The 20,968-nt window shown below is 38.9% G+C and overlaps 1 protein-coding gene across 1 annotated transcript; it reads left to right on the top strand.

Annotated features, from left to right (window-relative positions):
- Positions 1–3,900: 3,900 nt before the first annotated feature.
- Positions 3,901–20,412, top strand: piga (phosphatidylinositol glycan anchor biosynthesis, class A). The gene is made up of 7 exons (XM_047369550.1): positions 3,901–4,036; positions 6,091–6,564; positions 7,497–7,767; positions 11,955–12,087; positions 12,420–12,552; positions 18,002–18,208; positions 19,218–20,412. The coding sequence occupies exons 2-7, from the start codon at positions 6,127–6,129 to the stop codon at positions 19,455–19,457; spliced, it is 1,422 nt and encodes a 473-aa protein (XP_047225506.1). The 5' UTR covers positions 3,901–4,036; positions 6,091–6,126; the 3' UTR covers positions 19,458–20,412.
- Positions 20,413–20,968: the final 556 nt, after the last annotated feature.

The following is a 20,968-nucleotide window of genomic DNA, read 5'->3' as shown; positions in this document are numbered from 1 at the left end:
TTTCTCTGAAGACAACAGAGCCCCTGAAGGCTTGTAGCCATCTCAAGTTGGAGTTTGCACTCTTCTACAGTGTATAAATGGATCAAGAGGCACAAAGGTCAGTTTCTCTCCTCAGGGCCTCCAGATTACCCAGATTACAATTTGATCTCACTTTATCAGGATGTGTCTGAACAAGCTCAGTCAAAAGACTGCCGACACAACTATCTACACAGAGGATGCAACAAGCCCTCTGCCAGCATCCTGCTGCGAAACGCCTCATTTCTCAGGGTCCTTTGGGTGGCACAACACTTGATTGTTTTTGACATTGTAACAGATGCTTCTAGGAACAATCTGAGGAAAATTAATAAAACTGTAAAAAACACTCAAATAGTTCTTTAGGTTTTACAGCATTAAACATATGGTATAGTAATAGCCATATGTACAAATGAAGTCCAGTTATTGAAACGAAAATGTAGATAATCAGAAGAAATGCAAAACAAATCAGTTTCAGTTTCAGCCAGATATATTACTTATTTTACTGTGGCTGTATTTCTGTCTACATATACGCATACAGGGTAACAAGTACTTAAAGGGATGATTCAAGAGGTTTGATGCCTTCAATTAATCCTTGCTGCCAAAGAAAAACATTTAGATTTTTTCTACTTTTAGAGAAGATGTTGAACAATGGGAGCTGGACTCCATAACACTGCACTGAGAAAATAATAGAATGAAATGTTTGTTTGTTGACTCCATCAGGATCATCCAAGACAAACTGTTGAATCCAACCATGGAAGGTTGTTATATTTCAATAGAAATAGCAAAAAATGTGAAGAAAACATTGAGGCTCAGCAAAGTCCTAAAAGGAAAAGCCCATAATGACTCCTTCATAATGACTTCCTTCTGTCAATGTCCAGCTATCACACCATACTGGAAATACTGTTCAAATAGGTCAATAAAGCTGAGGAAATGGTCCTATTCAAGACTTATGTAGATAAAATGTGACTATGCTCAGCTCTCCTTGAGCAGGTGCTAGCAACACAGAAATGTCCTTACCCATAAGATTTGGTCAGACAATTTACCCTACATTTTATTTTTATGTCTGGATTTGAAACACTGATGTATAAAGTGTAAATATAAGCATATTTTTCAATAAATGTTAATAGAAAAATTATTTTTGCTGCCTTTATTCTGCTACCAAGAGGTTTCACAGATCTCTCCTGTTGGGATAATGATACACATATTTGTATTCAGCCCTCTTTGATCTGACGCCCTTAAATATAATCCAGCACAAGCATTTGCCATCATAAATCACCTAAATAGTAAATAAAGTCAATCTGTTTGTGATTTATTCTCATTATTAAATACAACTATTCTGTGAATACCTCACAGGTTTGTTAGATAATATTAGAGAATAAACAACATCATGAAGACCAAGGAACACAGCAGACAGGTCAGGGAGAAAGTTCTGGAAAAGTCTGTGAAAGAAGGTGCTCTGACCCGATGAGAAGCATATTAATCTTGTTGGTCTAAATCCTGAGTATCGTATGTTGGGTAAAAATCTAAAAAATATATCCCTAGCTTTGGATGTCTGAGAAAACACTGTTCCACCTGTCATCCAAAACTGGAAAGAATATGGCATGACTGCAACCCCAGCAAGACATGGCCGTCCATCTAAACTGACAGGCTGGACAGGTAGAGAATTAATCAGAGAAGCCACCACTGCCACTCTGGAGGAGCTGCATCTACACGTAAAGTTCAAAATAGAATGTCATAAAAAAATTATATACACTCATTTCAGAAATAGAAACTCTAAATAGAAATATATTATAAAGATTAATTCCAGAGCAAATATTTCAAGCCTTTATTTCCTGTAAGTTTCATGATTTGTCACAGAAGGTTCTTGGACTGGACCCCAGAATGCAGACAGCCAGGAAACAGTGAGTAGAAAGTTGAATAGGAGGTAACAGAAGCAAACATAAACAGGCTTGGCAAGAAACACTGATTGGCATGAACTGATGGACCACATGAAGGTGATTATAAACTGACTCTGGCAGGGAGTGGTAACAGGAAACGTGACTGAGCCACACAAAACACAAGGGAGAACAAAAGAACAAGTAAGAAACAAAACCTAATGGAGTAAACTAAAGTGCCACCTGGAAAACATAAAAAATCATGAGCAAGATCCATAAAGAACTCAAAAACCTACAAATAATGACATGATTATGGCTTACAAAAATATGAACCCTAAATTCAGTGACTCAGAAAATTTGATTATTTAAAAAATAAGGTTAAAGCATAATCATGTAGAGTTGAATGGAAGAAAAATGTGTGTCAGGAAAGATTGCAGCAGCAACCGGATGACCTCAGCCTTGGGAGGATTGTCAAGCAAATTTCATTCAAGAATTTGGAGAAGCTTCACAAGGAGTAAACTGAGGCTTGAGTTAGCACAACAAGGGCCACTACGCACACACAAATCCTACACATGGGTTACAACCTTCAAAACTTTTTCTAGGAAGACTTGTAAGGTTGTCAAACATTTCAATGATTTTTAACAGCAGTCTCAATTCAGATGTTGTTCCAGCCTGTACCTCAAAACTTTAACCTTGACTTGTCTGTCCTTCCAAATTTTAGGTCCTTTCAAAACGTGACACCGTTGACCACAGCATCCTAATCTCTCAACTGGAACACTATGGCATCAGTGGTTCAGGTCTTATCTGTCTGAGTTTCTCAGTGAACCCTGGATAATCAGTGTCTTCTAAAGGCCCCTTACATGTAAAGGTTCTATTTGGGGGCCACATTTATGATCTATTTATATGTCGCCTTTAGGTTTAAACTTCAGAAAATATCATATTTATTTTCATTAATATGCAGTTGATCATCAATGTTAAGACTTTAAAATGACTGGTCAGAGGGACTCTGTCTAATCTGTCTGAGCTTGAGCTACTTTTTAAAGAAGGCTGAGCAGAAATGTCAGACTCTTGATAAGCAAAGCTGTTTAGGACATTAAACTGTAATTTCAGTTAGATGTTGCTCCACAATATATTAAGTCAGGGTGGCTGATAACAAATGCACAACATCCTTTATCAATTTCTATTTGTAAAAAATATCATCCACATCATTTTTCTTCCTCTTCACAATTATTTGATACATTTTTGTTTGTCACATCATATCTTAACAAAAGTAACTGGAGCTTGTTTTTGTATATGCAAAATTTTGAAATTGTGGAATTGTTATAAAGATAATATAATTTCAAATGGGAACAATAGAGTTTAATTTGATTTATCGCCAAAAGTACAGGACAAGAAACGTGCCAGTTTTCACACAAAAATAAGAGGTGGAAGACTAGTGAATATGCACAATTAAATTTAATGTCCATGCCCTCAGTTGAAAGGCTTGGACAAATTCTTACTCCCAGAATCAATAACTACTAAAGAAAATGTCACAAACCAAACTCCCATTTAACAGAGCAAAAACACACAATTTTCTAAACCAACCAAACTTATCCGGAAGTTCTTGGGACCCACCTCCAAAGCAGTCCAAGGACAAACACACCTCTGAAAATGATAGAAAATGAACGTTTCTCTTGTTAGTTTGACAAAAACAGTAGATGTAAATGGCAGCTATAGTAATGTTTAATGTGATTTTGATGAGAGCGTCAACACTAGAGAGGTTTCTGAACATTTTAACCAGATGTGGTCATTTTTAGACTGTCTAAACTCTGTTAATTTTACATTCTGTGTTGTTGAGATTTCTGATCTCATGTAAATGACAATTCTCAGTTTTACACCTACAACAAACCCCTCCTCAACGCCTGCAGCACATCGAAACTGATGTTATTTACTAAAACTTCACTTCATATTCTGAACTTGGCACACGCCGGGCTGTTTTTCCACTGTGTGTGCGTAATGACGTCGTCTGTGACTGACGTGACTTCGCTAATCACCAGGAAGTGGCGCCGGTGGCTAACTGATTAGCATGGAGCCAGCGATTAAAAAATGAAACCAAAGCAGAACCCCAGATGTCTGCGTTTTAACAGGTTGGGACAAGACTGACTACGGTAAGGCAGTTAGGATCATGGAAGTTTCGTGTTTTATTGCCGAGAGGTGAAAAAAAGATCGATAATAATGTCAATGAATCAGACAGAGGGAATTAGACAGGTTTATTTCCTTAGATTTGCTGTCACACATTTTAGTATTATATTTTGGTAACGATGTGGGGTCACTATAGTTAAATTGGTAGACAAATCGAGAGAGAGGAGAGCCCTCTTTAAAAATAAGCTTTTTGTTCCCCCCCATTAGCGACAATAGGGAGAAGAAGGATGCAGTTTGAAGATTTGACAGGTACTGGGATATAAAAGCAGCTTACAATTACATGTCACAGGTATCAAACATATTTAATATCTAAAATAAAGTGAGTGAAGCTGTTGAAATGTAAACTGGTCTCATCGTAGCTTTTTGCCCAGACACACCAACAATACATGCCACTATATCAAGTATGCTGGAATATCTGGAAAAGTTTGGAAGATGATATCCATCCAGGCATCCATTGGTCTGTCCTTTTATCAGTCTGCCCATCATTCATTCATTCATCTATCTCTGTCCATCCATCCATCCATCCAAGTCTAATCTGTGGATAGAAAGAATATCTTCATATCATCTTTCTATCCATACTGACATTTTGCATTTTTCTTCTCAAAATTAGCCAAAATAAATGGACTGAGAAGTCTGATATGAAAAATGTTTGAGAATCAGATCAGAAGTACTTTATTAATCCTCAAGAGGAAATTCCTTTTGTTACGATGAAAATAAAATGAGCAGTATATAAAAAAAAAAAACTCAGAGTTTTTAGAACCCTGATATTAGCAAAGTTACTGATACATGAAAACATTAATGCAATATTTATAATCCACAGCTGGAATTGCATTCTTTGTCATTACTAGAAGATGTAAATATTGCTGCAAAAATTGCCTTTTTATCAAAAATCTTGGTAATCAATAATAAAATATACTTTATCAGGAAACAAAGAAATAAATACTTTTGAATATGAATTATAAAGATGTTAGCTTGAATTTAGGTAAACTGAGGTTATACTTTATGAATATTAGAAGAAGAATGATGGTGTGAATTCAGATTTATTCAGGACAGGATGATAATCTTTTCTGAAATAGAAGGCTTGGTTATTTATGGCTCATTTGAAAGGCCCAGTGTATAACTAAATGTAACGTTGCTGCTGTTGCATTTTCCCTACTTTTTTATGACAGCGCGAGGCTAATCTGATGTACATTCTGCAGTTAGATCTGAATAAAATAGAATAACATCATTCAATTCAAAAACTGAAACTCGTATTTATTGCTGTTAGTGTTGATGATTTTGACAGGCAGGTATTAAAAACTCAAACTTGAGTTTCTTAGATAATTTGTATATTACAAATGACAAATAAAAATTAATTATTTATACTGAAATGTTGTGGTGTGGCCCAAACAATCATGAGATAGATTACAGACATGACGATTAGGCAGCAGATGGTCTTTAACATGTTGCACTGATGCAGTAATTCAAGGAGCCCTGACCAAGTACTGAATGCATATGAATTGGCTCCCTGTTAAATCCAGAATAAAATTTGAAATTCTCCTCCTCACATATAAAGCCCTTAATGATCTAGCTCCATCATACATCAGAGATCTGATTGGTCCATATGTTCCTAACAGAGCACTTCGTTCTCAGACTGCAGATTTACTGGTGGTTCCTAGAGTCTCTAGAAGTAGAATGGGAGGCAGATCCTTTAGTTATCAGGCTCCTCTCCTGTGGAACCAGCTCCCAGCTTTAGTCTTTGAGGCAGAGACCCTGTCTACTTTTAAGTCTAGGTTTAAAACTTTCCCTTTTTGATTGAAGTCAAACTGGCTTGGAGTATGTCATCTTTTAGTTGGAATTCTAGTTGCACAATTGTTCTATCTTTTTAGTTTTTATGTGTGTACTGTTATGTATACTTAAAGTGTATCTTATGTATCCTTTAACTGTCAGGTATGTCTTGTAAATCTTCCTTTAGAATGACTGATTTCTATTGGGTATCTCAGGCTGATTCTTTAACTTATCTTTTATCTTACTGTTTCAGGACTGGCTGAGTTCAGACCTGCAACAGGACTGGAAAATGGGCCAGAGAAGGAAAGTTGGGGCTGTACATAACCCCTCATCTCAGAGTGACTCTGGAGAAACCCCCAAGGTCCACAGCCAGAAACACAACATCTGCATGGTGTCTGACTTCTTCTATCCAAATATGGGAGGGGTAGAAAGTCACATTTACCAGCTGTCTCAGTGTTTGATTGAAAAGGGACACAAGGTGGTAATCGTCACGCATGCCTATGGCAGGAGGAAGGGTGTCAGGTACCTGACCAATGGACTGAAGGTCTACTATCTGCCCCTGCAGGTGATGTACAACCAGTCCACAGCCACCACCTGCTTTCACAGTCTCCCACTGCTGCGCTGTGTGTTTGTCAGGGAGCGCATCACCGTGGTGCACGCACACAGCTCCTTCTCTGCCATGGCCCACGATGCACTGTTCCACGCCAAGACGATGGGCCTGAACACGGTACGTGGTCCGACATCCCGGATTTAATTAGGTTAATCAGCTGCACATGATTTATTGTTAAAAACTAATAGGCTACTGACTGGATTAGGACAATTTTCAGCTGATTCTGACCAGTCGGTGAACACTGTACCTCAGCACTTCGCTTTGAAAGACATTCTTAGAAGTTTTTACTAAGGGAAGAAGAGACATACTTGGCTATTTTTGTATCAGCAAGGTGTTTAAAAATGATGACCAAAGAAGCACAAAACATGTAAGAAGCTATTTAAAGAAAAACTGTATAGATAATTCTACTCTGTATACCATGGAGGCACATCATCTATTCCTTCAGGCTGCTACAACAAAGAGCTAGGCTTCAGGAGCGGCTCAGTTGCTTACTTCCTGCCCTTTCACACTTTTGCAGTTTTGGTTTTTTTGGTACCTAACTTATTTGAGGTGCGAGAAGGAGCCCTCTGCCATAAGAGGTCAATTTGTACCCGTCTTGGTGGACTTTCATCGAATTGATCTGAGCTCACTGCAGTAAATAGTGACTCTGGACAAGTTAGATGTGGTACTCTCTGAGTTAATGGTCTACATTCCCTAAGGAATACACAGAGAGACTGCTGTTTGCACTAACTAATGCTAATAACTAATATAGGTTGCTGAAACATTTAAAGTCTCTATAATCATTTTCTTTGTTTTAAAGTACAATAAAACCTTTCTCTACCCCAAGATGAAATGTCACCTCCTCTACTAATATTAATAATATTAATGCATTATTAATTATAACAGGAAGGCTTGGGAGGAATGTTTGATCCCTGATAATTGCAGTTTTCAAGGAGAAATCAGAATGTGCTCAAATTGGTATTAGCGGGTCGTCGCGTTGCAGGAATCAGCCAAAAAACTCTTATCCTCGCATCTCTGTTATAAACCTAAACAGCCTTTTTCTTTTGCAGGTGTTCACGGACCACTCGCTGTTCGGCTTCGCCGACGTCAGCTCCGTGCTGACCAACAAGCTGCTGACGGTGTCGCTGTGCGACACCAACCACATCGTGTGCGTCTCGTACACCAGCAAGGAGAACACGGTTCTGCGGGCTACACTCAACCCTGAGATCGTTTCCGTTATTCCCAACGCCGTCGACCCCACCGACTTCACCCCGGATCCCTCACAGCGTCCACCCGACCGGATTACAATTGTTGTCATCAGCCGTCTTGTCTACCGCAAAGGTACAGTGATACTGGGGGTGGGGTCCAAAAAATGTCTGCATTGGCCTGTTTCTGCTTTCCCTGCTAGTTTTAGCAGCATTGTCCGACAGAAGAGGAACCAAACTCACGTCAAGTCAGTCAGAAAGTAACAGATAAAGCCTCAATACAAACTCATTTTATTTCTCATAGCAATAACTTTGTCCAAGTTATTGTCATCTACTCCTTTATTGTTGAAGTACTTTGGCTTTGAAGTTAATTTCTTTAGTTTGCAGCTGTAAAAATAAGAGGTAGAAAAAGACATAAAAGAATCAGATGCTGGCACCGGATAAGCTAGTTTTAGTACCAGGTCCTCTTTGTTTTGCAGTGTGTGGGTGGCTGTGCTGGTCTGTGTTACACTACAATGAATGTAAATAATGTTGACATTGACAGATAATCGAGTAGAAAACATGGAAAAGTCCCAACGTGTCCGCTCCGCCTCCAGAGAGTTTCTGATCTTTCTCTCAATGGTCTGGAACGCTTTCAAGATCTCTGTGGCACCGCGTCAGATATTCCGGTGTAACACATTATACTCTAGGCTGGTATTGCCGCCTCAGGGTCTTGATGCCTTGACTTGTGCAGGCATCATGAAACCTAACTACTGTAAACATAATGTTATGATGCAGAGGCGGTGTGAAAGAACTGGATCTGGGAGAGGTCAGAGGTGATCCAGAGAGAATAACATGAAGGATTCTCCAAAAGAAGAACCTAAAAGTCCAGATGTAAGATGTAAAGAAATCTTAGAGCATTGATTTGAGTAGTTTGGTTTGTGATTTAAGGCTTTAACCCCCCAAATGAGTTGTCTTAAATTAATCATAGTTATGCATTTTACAATTTATTAATAATTCTATTTAGGCATTAAAGATTCTTATAATTTCAGTCATCTCTACTCTAAACCACACCATTCTTGAGCCCTGACATTATTCAATTCATTATTCATCCCAGCAGCACCAAAGAAGGAAACCATAGATAGGACTGGGCAAAATGTAAAGTCTAGATTATTATTTTACACTAAAATCTGAATTATTTTTAGAATTTATCTTTGTAGAAACAACTCTGAAAGCAAAACATATATTAAATAATTTTGCCCAAATAATCTGAAGGGATTTTGCCTTACTCAACATATTGACTTTATTTTGGAATGTAAAGAACAACACCAAAACTAAAGCATTGTGTCCTTATGCTACATAAAATCTAGTTTACTAAGCTGGATGAAAAGATGGGATATAAAACCAGAAACTGACTCGATCCAGTATTAGTACCGGACAATACTGACATCTTGGATCGGATAGCCCTCTTATCCATCCATCAACCCAGACTCCAGTCCAGGCTCACACAGTGGTGTGTTGCTGCAGCTCATCTTATAACTGCTTTATGCTTACAGCCAAACACATTGCAGACATAAATAATAAAAATGTTATTAAGCTGTAATGTGTCTGACTTCTCTTGTTCAGGCATGTAAAACACACACACTGACTAGCATTTTACACCCCATTAAAGCCGCAGTGTCAACAGCAGAAGCTTTTATGAAACAAACGTTGCGTTTTGAGGACTATTGGGGTCACCTCAATACTTAAATGTATCCATGAAATGATCATTCTGATACTTATAATGTAAACAGTACTTTTGATGTAATGGGCTCAAATTACAGCAGTATAACTGACTTTGGTTGTGGACCGGGAAATATCTGTGTCGGCAGATATTTAAATGACGATATCAAGAGTGGAAGCCAGAAATCCTGGATCGGAGCATCTCTAAATTAAACTGATGCTTCTGCACGAGAGCCTTGGGCAGCGTTGGACGGATTTGGCCTTGCATAATCTGGCCACTTCTGCTGATCATTGACACTTTCTAATTCTTACAATCCGATGTTGTCATATACCTCAGGTCTACGGTTAGGGAAGTAAGTAAGTGAACAATGTCATCTTGAAATGTAACTATGTGACTCTTAACCCTAGTTAGTTACTGTCAATTCAGTGCAGCTTGTGCAATCCTAAACTAGGATTGACAGCTGTAAAAACAAACTTGATGATGTGTTCCTTTTCAAACTCTTCAGTCTGTCATCACTCTTCTTGGCTCGGATTGTTTTGGTTTTGGAATACAAAGTTTCCAGAGATATTAAGTGATGTTTCTCTCTTGGCCAGCCATCAAGCACTTGGTGAAAAAACTGATGCCAAAATCAGGTAAAATTTTTCTGAATCAAGCCATTCTTATGAGGCTTAAAAGGACCTTTTTTTGCTAAAATTATGTCTTTGCTGGATTATAAAGATGAGAGATATATATCTGTCCGTCATTTTAAAGCTTTCCCTGACTTTTCCCCTTCTATTTAAAATCCTACTTTCTCCTGAACAGTGCGGGACCTGACCTGTTTCGGTTGAAACTGACAGTTGGCTTGTACTCTGACGGAAAATTGAATCCGCTCCAAAATCAACTAAAGTGCACGCAAGACTGTTCAAGCCCCTTAATGTTTTGAGCTGCTCTGTTAGGCCTCAGGGGTTTGTAAGAGAATAAACAGTTTCCCAAGGTTTGGACTTCTCACAGAGTTCAATTCATTATCAGAAGATTAAAATGATATGCCATGACTGCAAACCTACCAATATATGTCCGTCCACCTGAATGGACCAGCCAGGAAAAGGAGAGCATTAATCAGAGAAGCAGCTAAGAGGCCTATGGCAACTCTGGAGGAGCTACACAGATACATGGCTCAGGTGGACAAATCATGTCCTACACAAACCTGACATTTATGGAAGAGAGGCAAGACGAAATGAGTAAGAAGTGGTGCGTTTTGCCACGAGCAATATAGAGGGCAGAGACATATGGAAGAAGATGCTGTGTTCAGATAAGGGTGTAAGACACTTTTTGGTCTATATGCAAAACTTTATGTGGCAAAGAACTAACTTCCCTAAGCATACCACCTCTACAGTGGAACACGGTAATAGCATAATCATGCTGAGGGAATGCTTCTGCAGGGATATGGAACCTGGGTAGCGATTATGGGAAGATGGATGAAGATGAATACAGAGACATCCTGGCCAAAAACCTGTTAAATGCTGCAGTAGACTTCTAACTGGGTTGTAGGTTCAAGTTCCAGGCCATAAACACATAGCATAGTCATGCCCAGGGCTGCAACTAACGATTATTTTGCTAATTGATTTATCTGATTAATATTTTTTCGATAAATCAATTAATATTCGAATAACAAAAGGTGCTTAATAGGAGATTTTGTACAGAATTTCTACCAGGTGAAGCTAAAGCTATGCCACTTGAGGAGTTCTGGATAAATCATATTTACACACACAGTGGCTATTTCATCTTAAATGCAACATCTTAAATGCAACATATATTCGGTGTATATATATATATATATATATATATATATATATATATATATATATATTGGACCGTTTTGGCTTCATTACTGCTCTAAGTGGGTTGTTTTGTTCTTTGAGCAAATTACATGTAGAGTCTGTATACTCTAGTTAACCATCATCGATTACTGTATTAGTTGACAATTATTTCAATAATCGATTAATCCAATAAACTGTTTCAGCCCTAGTCATGTCGACATTTTGATAGAACATCCATGTATCATTTTCCTTCCACTTCACAACTTCACAATTATTCTCTACCATTGTTTTGCTCTGTCGTTTAAAATCCCAATCAGATACACCGAAACCTGTGGTTATAACAAGACAGATTTGGAAAAAAGTTTCACGGGAACCTAATATTGTTGCAGAGCACTGTGTATACACTGTGTATATATAAACCTGTGTCATATTCAATCACTTTAAATATTATTGAACAGTTCATTTATTTCACGAACTCAATTCACTAAGTGAAACACATTGTATAGATTAAATTTACACAAACTGATGGTTTCATGCCCTTATTTGTGTTAATTAAGATGATTTTCTGCTTACAGCTAATGAAATCATGACATTTAAGATTAGAAAATTACATCAAACCAATCAAATAAAAATTTGTATTACAGAAATGACATTAATCTTTGCTTAAAGGTTATTTTCTAAGGATACTTTTAAGCTGGCAAACAAACCTCATCTGAACACATATTCTAATTTATTAAATATGACTGTATCGCTGCCTTGGAGATTCTCTTAAAATAAAGAGCTGGGTAACTTTGTTAGGAGCTCACATTCTCTGTCTCTGTTCAGGAATCGACCTGCTCGGTGGAATAATCCCGGAGCTTTGCCTCAAACATCCCGATCTACATTTCTTAATTGGCGGCGAGGGGCCTAAGAGAATTGTGTTGGAGGAAGTGAGAGAAAAATACCAACTTCATGACAGGTACTGTTGGATGTTTATAAATCCTGATTTTGTCCAAGTTTACTTAGCTCGTCTCTGAAAAACCCAGAAATCATAACAGGACTTAGTATAGACAAAAAAAAATCTAAAGTTGCAACACTTTTTCTCAGTGTTGGACCTGCCCTGCCACTGTGACAGATTTAATGTTTCATAAGCTGACTGCTGTCGGGGCTTTTTGTCAGTTCATCAAAATAAACATTTTAATTGGAAATCGTAGAGTTATTCTTGGCACGTCTTAGTGATTGTTCTGTTAGTGCAGCCATCCGGTCTCACTGTGAAATTCGCCTGCAATCTCTGTTGGTTTTTCCCGGCAGGGTACGTCTGCTCGGCGCTCTGGAACATAAAGATGTACGCGGCGTCTTGGTCCAGGGTCACATCTTCCTCAACACATCGCTGACCGAAGCCTTCTGCATGGCCATTGTGGAGGGAGCCAGCTGTGGACTGCAGGTGTGCTCTGACCCAAAGCTCATTCAGGGTTATTAAATCAGGAGGATATCCATCTAAAGATGCAACTAACAGAGTAAACAACAACAAAGTGTTTTACTTTCAAACGAGAAGGGACTCCTTTTAAAAAAAAAAGTAATTCCTCGTTTGATGGAAGTGAAATCTTGTTTCGTCTCTGTTCAGCTGACCCTGCACTTGTCTGAGAAAGTTTCAGTGCCTCTGTTTACAGTAAAGTTGTGTTTGCACATGAAAGGACATGCTCTCCTTTCGGTTTTCTCTTTCTCTTCACTCGTCAGGTTCGAGTATAAGCAACACTTAAATATATAAACACTAAACGTTAGGAGTACCGTATTTTCCGCACTATAAGGCGCACCGGATTATAAGGCGCACCTTCAATGAATGGCCTATTTTAGAACTTTTTTCATATACAGGTCCTTCTCAAAATATTAGCATATTGTAATAAAGTTCATTATTTTCCATAATGTAATGATGAAAATTTAACATTCATATATTTTAGATTCATTGCACACTAACTGAAATATTTCAGGTCTTTTATTGTCTTAATACGGATGATTGTGGCATACAGCTCATGAAAACCCAAAATTCCTATCTCACAAAATTAGCATATTTCATCCGACCAATAAAAGAAAAGTGTTTTTAATACAAAAAACATCAACCTTCAAATAATCATGTACAGTTATGCACTCAATACTTGGTCGGGAATCCTTTTGCAGAAATGACTGCTTCAATGCGGCGTGGCATGGAGGCAATCAGCCTGTGGCACTGCTGAGGTCTTATGGAGGCCCAGGATGCTTCGATAGCGGCCTTTAGCTCATCCAGAGTGTTGGGTCTTGAGTCTCTCAACGTTCTCTTCACAATATCCCACAGATTCTCTATGGGGTTCAGGTCAGGAGAGTTGGCAGGCCAATTTAGCACAGTGATACCATGGTCAGTAAACCATTTACCAGTGGTTTTGGCACTGTGAGCAGGTGCCAGGTCGTGCTGAACAATGAAATCTTCATCTCCATAAAGCTTTTCAGCAGATGGAAGCATGAAGTGCTCCAAAATCTCCTGATAGCTAGCTGCATTGACCCTGCCCTTGATAAAACACAGTGGACCAACACCAGCAGCTGACACGGCACCCAGACCATCACTGACTGTGGGTACTTGACACTGGACTTCTGGCATTTTGGCATTTCCTTCTCCCCAGTCTTCCTTCAGACTCTGGCACCTTGATTTCCGAATGACATGCAGAATTTGCTTTCATCCCAAAAAAGTACTTTGGACCACTGAGCAACAGCCCAGGTCTGGGGAATGCAGCACCTGTAGCCCATTTCCTGCACACGCCTGTGCACGGTGGCTCTGGATGTTTCTACTCCAGACTCAGTCCACTGCTTCTTCAGGTCCCCCAAGGTCTGGAATCGGCCCTTCTCCACAATCTTCCTCAGGGTCCGGTCACCTCTTCTCGTTGTGCAGCGTTTTCTGCCACACTTTTTCCTTCCCACAGACTTCCCACTGAGGTGCCTTGATACAGCACTCTGGGAACAGCCTATTTGTTCAGAAATTTCTTTCTGTGTCTTACCCTCTTGCTTGAGGGTGTCAATAGTGGCCTTCTGGACAGCAGTCAGGTCGGCAGTCTTACCCATGATTGGGGTTTTGAGTGATGAACCAGGCTGGGAGTTTTAAAGGCCTCAGGAATCTTTTGCAGGTGTTTAGAGTTAACTCGTTGATTCAGATGATTAGGTTCATAGCTCGTTTAGAGACCCTTTTAATGATATGATAATTTTGTGAGATAGGATTTTTGGGTTTTCATGAGCTGTATGCCAAAATCATCCGTATTAAGACAATGAAAGACCTGAAATATTTCAGTTAGTGTGCAATGAATCTAAAATATATGAATGTAAAATTTTCATCATGACATTATGGAAAATAATGAACTTTATCACAATATGCAAATTTTTTGAGAAGCACCTGTATATAGGGCGCACCGGATTATAAGGCGCATAGAATAGAAGCTACTGCAGTCAAACGTTTGACTGGGGTTGCGTTATGCATCCACTAGATGGAGCTGTGCTAAAGAGAATGTCAACAAAACAGTCAGATAAGTCAGTCAGTCAAACTTTATTAATACACTACAAACCAGCGTTCTGATAACTCCATTCACTCTCATGGTAAGGTCTCTTCTACATAGAATTCTATTGAATAGAGCCAACCGCACGTTAGGAATGCATTGGAGTCTATGAAGATGAAGTTGAAATCAAACGTTAGTTAAAACGTGAAAGGGAACTTTTCCCTGATTCAGTAAACACGTAAAAGAAACAGTTTGATGCACTAAATCAAACGTTAGTACTGTTAACCTTTCCTGTTTCTGTCCCCTGACCGTAGTCTGATGACACAGGGGAGACGCTTTCTCCAGGGCCGAAGTTACTAGTTTCCTCGGGGTTAACTCCCTCACTCATACGTTGCTGAGTTGAGCATGAAGAAACAGCATCAAAACACTGAGTTGTTGACGAGATTCGGGGTTCTTTTTAATGACTTTGCAGCACGTAAAAACACAGGGCTTACAGACTCATACACCGCTGCTCCGGTCGCCGTCTCTACCCACCCCACACACACAATAATACCGACGTCACTCCTTCACTCTTGATTCTCAGCTACGGCAGCACACAGCGCCACCTCTGTCCGGAGGAGTAATGTCAACATCTTCCATACACACACACGAAACATACACCCCACACACTGAGCTTCTAATCACATATAGTTCAGGCAATTCCTGCAACAGTACATTCAAACGTTATACACACACAAGTGGTGTTGGACTAGGAGTAAGCACAGTACAGGTGTTTACCGCTATTACTTCGGCGACACCCCTGACTACGGTAGCCGTAATGCTGCAAGCGGTGCGGCTTTGTAGTTTACCAGTCGTACTGAAACATTTTGACAGAGCGCCGTGTACAACCAGTATGGATCAACCAATTAACCAATTGATCCATATATAAGGCGCACCGGATTACAAGGCGCACTGTCATTTTTTGAGAAAATTAATGGTTTTTAAGTGCACCTTATAGTGCGGAAAATACGGTACTTTACAAAATATGGAGAGTAACAACAAATAGTTATGTTCAAAATATCAGCAGTCCACCACTAATTAGATGAGTCATTGTTTTTACTAGCAGGTGTAGTAGAGTAATAGAAAACCGACAGATTCAACACTTATCACCCGGTGCTGCTGATTCTGTCTAACTGAATCCTTTATTGAAAGGGTGCATGGTAAAAACAAAATACAAGCAGTGTAGAGTTTAATCAGAGAGTCTCTTTGAAAAACAAGCATCCACCAGGCGGGCCTTATCTGTGAGGGAAGGCAGCAGCTGTCGTACCTGCATGTTATAGTATATCTCTCCCCAGTAATCTGAGTAAAATGGGTTGCTTGAGATATCGTTCTGAAGAATAGTGGGCTTTGATTAATAAGTTGACTAGAGGTGACAATATATAGTGCAAAAGAAATGATGGCTGCTCAGCAAAAATTATCACAGGTGCTTTAAAATGGAGGCCAAAACCAGCCAAACACCAATAAAAACAAAACTACCATTCAAATGGACCAAAGAATAGCCAAAATAGCAAGATTCTGCCATTGAGCAGCTCAAGGGTTATTAAAGTAGGTCCACGGGTATTGGCGTGTACTGAAACAATAAGTGAAGCCAAGCTATAGCCAAGAAGATCCTGCAGATCCCGCTGTTGGAAAATAAAAACTACATTAATTGAAGAAGTTACAATTTGCTAAAGAACACACTGATCGGCCTCGAGAGAAACAGAGCAGCATTTTATGGACTGGTGGAAGCAAGGTCGTTGATTTGGGGTCTGGGGACGGCAGATGGTTTGTTACACCCACAAACACTCGAAATGGTTGTTTCAACAACACAACGGTCCGAAGTACACCAGTAAGCGAGCAGCAACTTTCAAAAGCTGGTCGGTTTTATTCAGCACACACAGTAAGGATATCTCAGAAACACTTGGTATCCATATAAAAATGTGTTTATTTATTCAGATAAGGCTAGATTGTCGAGCATTTTTTAGGTCATGCAGTAAATGTTTGAGTCGGTAAAGGAAAATTCAGAGACTGCTATTTTTTAAAGCCTAATAATCCATCATGGAATGAATATAAAAGCTATTATGAGCATTTTTTTGCTTTACTGACTTTTTAAGCACTGCTACTACTTTAAACACAGCTGTATATAACTTAATCTCTTATAGCTTTAATAAGATATTAACATAAATCAATGCATATCTCAAACCATCAGCATTTCAGAAATGGCTGAGTTTAATTGTGCATATCCAAAAAGAAACTGCGTGATGTAAATAGAGGTGATGAATGTGTTCCCGTCAGAAGTCGGTTTTAGCTCGTGTGCAAATGCTGACAGCTCTCTCTAGACCTGGTTTAAAAAATAGCACATTAAAGGAAAAATGGAAGAGGAAGCAACCCATTTGCGGTCATAGAAACCTAGTCATACTGGAGGGAAAAATGCAGAAATGAGAATGTTACTGTAATGGTTACAGCTGCCTTCATTAGCAGACTTGTTTACAGCTAATCATGGGTTTGAAGTGTTAAAGTACGCGGCAAGAACCCTGAAACCTGTTTTGCTGAGCATCAGCAAGTATGTTGCTCAAATCTTGCTTTTATCTGGAGAGAAAATCTAGAGGAAAGAGAATGAGATGATGTAGTGTCAGTAAAATGTAGATTTATCTGAGATCTTCAAGAGGCTTCTTCTCCTTTTTTACTGTTTTTTGGTGGATTTTCTGTCTTTATAGGAATTGCTACCAAATCTTCACTGTATTTGTTTGGTGTTTCTGTGTGCTAGACCAACACAAGGTAGCACCTAATTGTAAAGTGGGATAAAAATGTTATTTATTTTTATTTATTATAAAAAACATTCTGAAAACAGTCACATTTGTATTTAGCCCCAGTTTGGGTGGACGGCCATGTTTCAGCAGGTTTGCAGTTGCGTCGTGCTTGTTCCATTGTTGATGGATTGAACAAAGCTCTGTGAGGTCTCCAGAGGTTCGGTTTTATAGCCTGCTTTAAACTTGTCCAAAACTTTATCCCTGACCTGTCTGTGCCGTTCCTTGGTCTTCATGATGGTGTTTGTTCTCAAATGTTCTCTAACTAAACTCTGAGGCCTCCACAAAACAGCAGCATTTATAATGAGATTGCTTTACACACAGGAGAACTGTTCACCGATTAGGCAACATTTAAAGGCAACTGGTACCTCCGGATTTTATTGAGTATCGTCATAGTAAAGGGGGGCTGTATGCCCCGCTTTTCCAATCTGTGGGTGTATCACGAGGGAAATCCCAGCAGTGTTGTAGTTATTTTACCAGTGAATTTGTCTGACTCATTTGAACTATTTATATCTCTGGTTTAATTAAATCCTGAACATCATTTGTTTTCCATAAGGTGGTGAGCACTCGTGTGGGTGGAATTCCTGAGGTGTTACCTGAGGATCTGATCACGCTATGTGAACCAACTGTGCTCTCGTTGTGTACTGGTTTAGAAAAGGTAATATCCAAGCAGAGGTCTGGCTCTGTGCCCTCACCTGCCTCCATTCATGCTCGTGTGAAAAACCTCTACACCTGGAGAAATGTGGCAGAGAGGACTGAAAAGGTAAGGTTGGGAAGATAAAACTAAGCATATTCTAAAGATATCAGTGAAACACAAAGAACAGATGACTGTGGGATTTCTCTGTATTTAGAACACATATCTGTTTGTTGCTCATGTTACAACTTGGTAACATCAGTAAGGATGTGTAAAAAGCCTTAAAATAAACCTTTTGTTATTGCAGTACCATAATCTCATCCAGACAATTTAGCAAAAGCCCAACCTTTAATTTAAGAACAAAAAAATCTCTCTCCAACGAATAAAATAAATGTAACTGAATTATTTTTGTAATGATTATTTCACTTCTATTACAGACTCTTCAAAGTAGGAAAGACAGGAGAACACAACATCCAAGTGAGGCAGATGTGTGTTGAGCTTCATAAATCAGGAAGCAGCAATAGATATTTAGCTAAACGTGTCCGTATTTACAGTCAACAATAAAAATGTGAGGAAAGGTATTATTGGATTACGAGTGATTTGAGCTCAATCATTCCTTCAACTTCTGAGATTATATTCTAACACACGTCATATTTGATCAGATACATTTTTGATATGTTGTTGCAGAAACAGCACATAAAAATGTAATTGGTGAAAAACAAAAACAAATATGGAAAAAAAGAGTACAGAGACATTTTTCTGGCTAAAATACAATCAGATATTATTTTGTGCAAAGAAAGAAGATACTGAAGGAATTGTGCCATACTGACACAAATTACTTTCTTTTTCTTTTTCTTGGAAGTGTTAATCTTGTGCAGGCTGTTAGACGGGTGCCAGCATGCAGTCTTCTACCATGAAAACACGTGCTTTGCTAAACCAACAAATCCTGTTCAGTCACAACTTTCCCCCAGATGACTGCTTCTGTTTTTTCTAACCACAAATATATTTGGGAGATGATGTAATTTCGAATGCCTTGTGTTTATCTTCTCAACTTCTGTACGAGCATATATTTATGTAGAGCATTCGCATTTTAGATAAACATTTGTAGTAATTGTCGGTGTGTTTTTTGTGCCCCCAGGTGTATGACAGAGTAGCTGGAGAAGAGGTGCTTCCACTGGAGAAGAGGTTACGGAGACTCAGGTCTCACTGCGGCCCCGTGGCTGGCTCTATCTTCGCCTTTGTGGCAGTGCTGGACTTCCTCTTCCTGCTGCTCCTACGGTGGTTGGTACCAGACCAGCACATGGACTTGGCTGTGGATGCCACAGGTCCACATGGACTCTGGACACAGACAAGGCAGAAACATGAAGCTGGTTGCTAAAGTGCCACAAAGAAAGAACAGTAAATGACCCCCGCCTCTCCTTCAGCTCCTGACACAGTGTTGGACCATTGTTATAATAGCTACCTAATGCTGAATATGCTCAGGAGAATCCTTAATGGTGTTTACATTTTATTAACAACATCGACTTTGTGTGAAGGTGTTTTATCTGGAGATGTTTTTGCACTTTTTATTGATTTATACACCCATGTAGTACTGTGCAAAACGTCTTGAGTCATCATTCAATTCTTATACTTTACTGCTTAGGAGGCAGATGTTCTTGATGTATTTTAAACTGGTCTTGATTTGAAGTTCTCCAGACTTTTTGCATGGGTATATTTTTATATTTTGTTCATTTTTGATACCAAAGCTTGACAGATTATTTCAAAATTAGCCATGATCAGCTGAAGTATAATGTTTCTTTGTCTGATCAGATTTTTCTTAGATTTTTTCTTTTTTTTTAAGACTATCTGATCCATATTTTGTCTCCTCCACATCACCCACTTCACTCATTTTTAACCATATTCCACCCAATATGCTCTCAGGGTCAAGAAAAAGTACTGGACCTAAAAATAAGCGCAAAAAAGCAGCCAAACTCCAAACGAAATTGTTGATGGATTTTCAGAAAGCATTGAGAATTACTGACCGAGACTGCTCTAAAAACTTCAGACAGAAATCTGGTTCCCTGGACGCAAAGTATAAGGAACTGAAGGTTTAAAACTTTTGCACAGTGCCATTCATTGCACAGAAAGAAAGGGGAGTGGAAAGAGTATTTAAATATGCAAAGATCAGCCAAAAAGCTGCAGTATCTTATCTCCTGTTACTAATGGACCTTGTGGTATGACTTATAAAATGTACTTTTCATATAAAGCTGTATGTCATGGTAGTTTTACCAAGTGATTATTTGGGTTAATAACAAGTCGGTCTGGGTAATAAAGTACTTAAAAAAATGGAAAAACTATGCTTACCCCTCCTGTTTCTAATGTTTTATCTTCTGAAGTTTAAAGATTCTGGACCCAAGGAACGTCCAAAGATAACTGTTTCTGAGATTTAGGAAATATCTCCCAGGAAAGAGGAAGCAGTAAATCAAAACAGATGATTTTTAAATGGAAAGTGTTTTCAAGGTTAATAGAGGTTCACAATAGAGGGTGACACGGGAGTGGATTTTCTCTCCCATCCCGCTCCCACAGAAATATGTCTTGTCCCATCCCAATCCCAGGCCAGCATAACGAAAAAAATCCTGTCCCGTCCCACTTCTGCTAAATTGACTCCCACTCCCATCCTGTTCCCATTCAGAACGACTCCAAATCTTGTGACTGTTCCATTTTTGTTTTCTTCATTTAGTCTTTTGGCAATTTCTTTCTTTGAAGGACCAGTTAGGTCCCTGTTTCTAGCTGTAGTAAAGGCCAGTTAAAGTAAAAAGAATAATAATGAAGAAATAATAAAATATCAAACAAGGAAACAGACCATGTCTATCTTAGTTGAATAAACAAAATGTACATAGTTGTATTTTA

The sequence above is a fragment of the Girardinichthys multiradiatus genome, chromosome 7 (assembly GCF_021462225.1).
Source record: "Girardinichthys multiradiatus isolate DD_20200921_A chromosome 7, DD_fGirMul_XY1, whole genome shotgun sequence".
Classification (NCBI taxonomy): domain Eukaryota; kingdom Metazoa; phylum Chordata; class Actinopteri; order Cyprinodontiformes; family Goodeidae; genus Girardinichthys; species Girardinichthys multiradiatus.
Note: the sequence above shows the minus strand (reverse complement) of the source record. Positions and strands in the feature narration are given on the sequence as shown.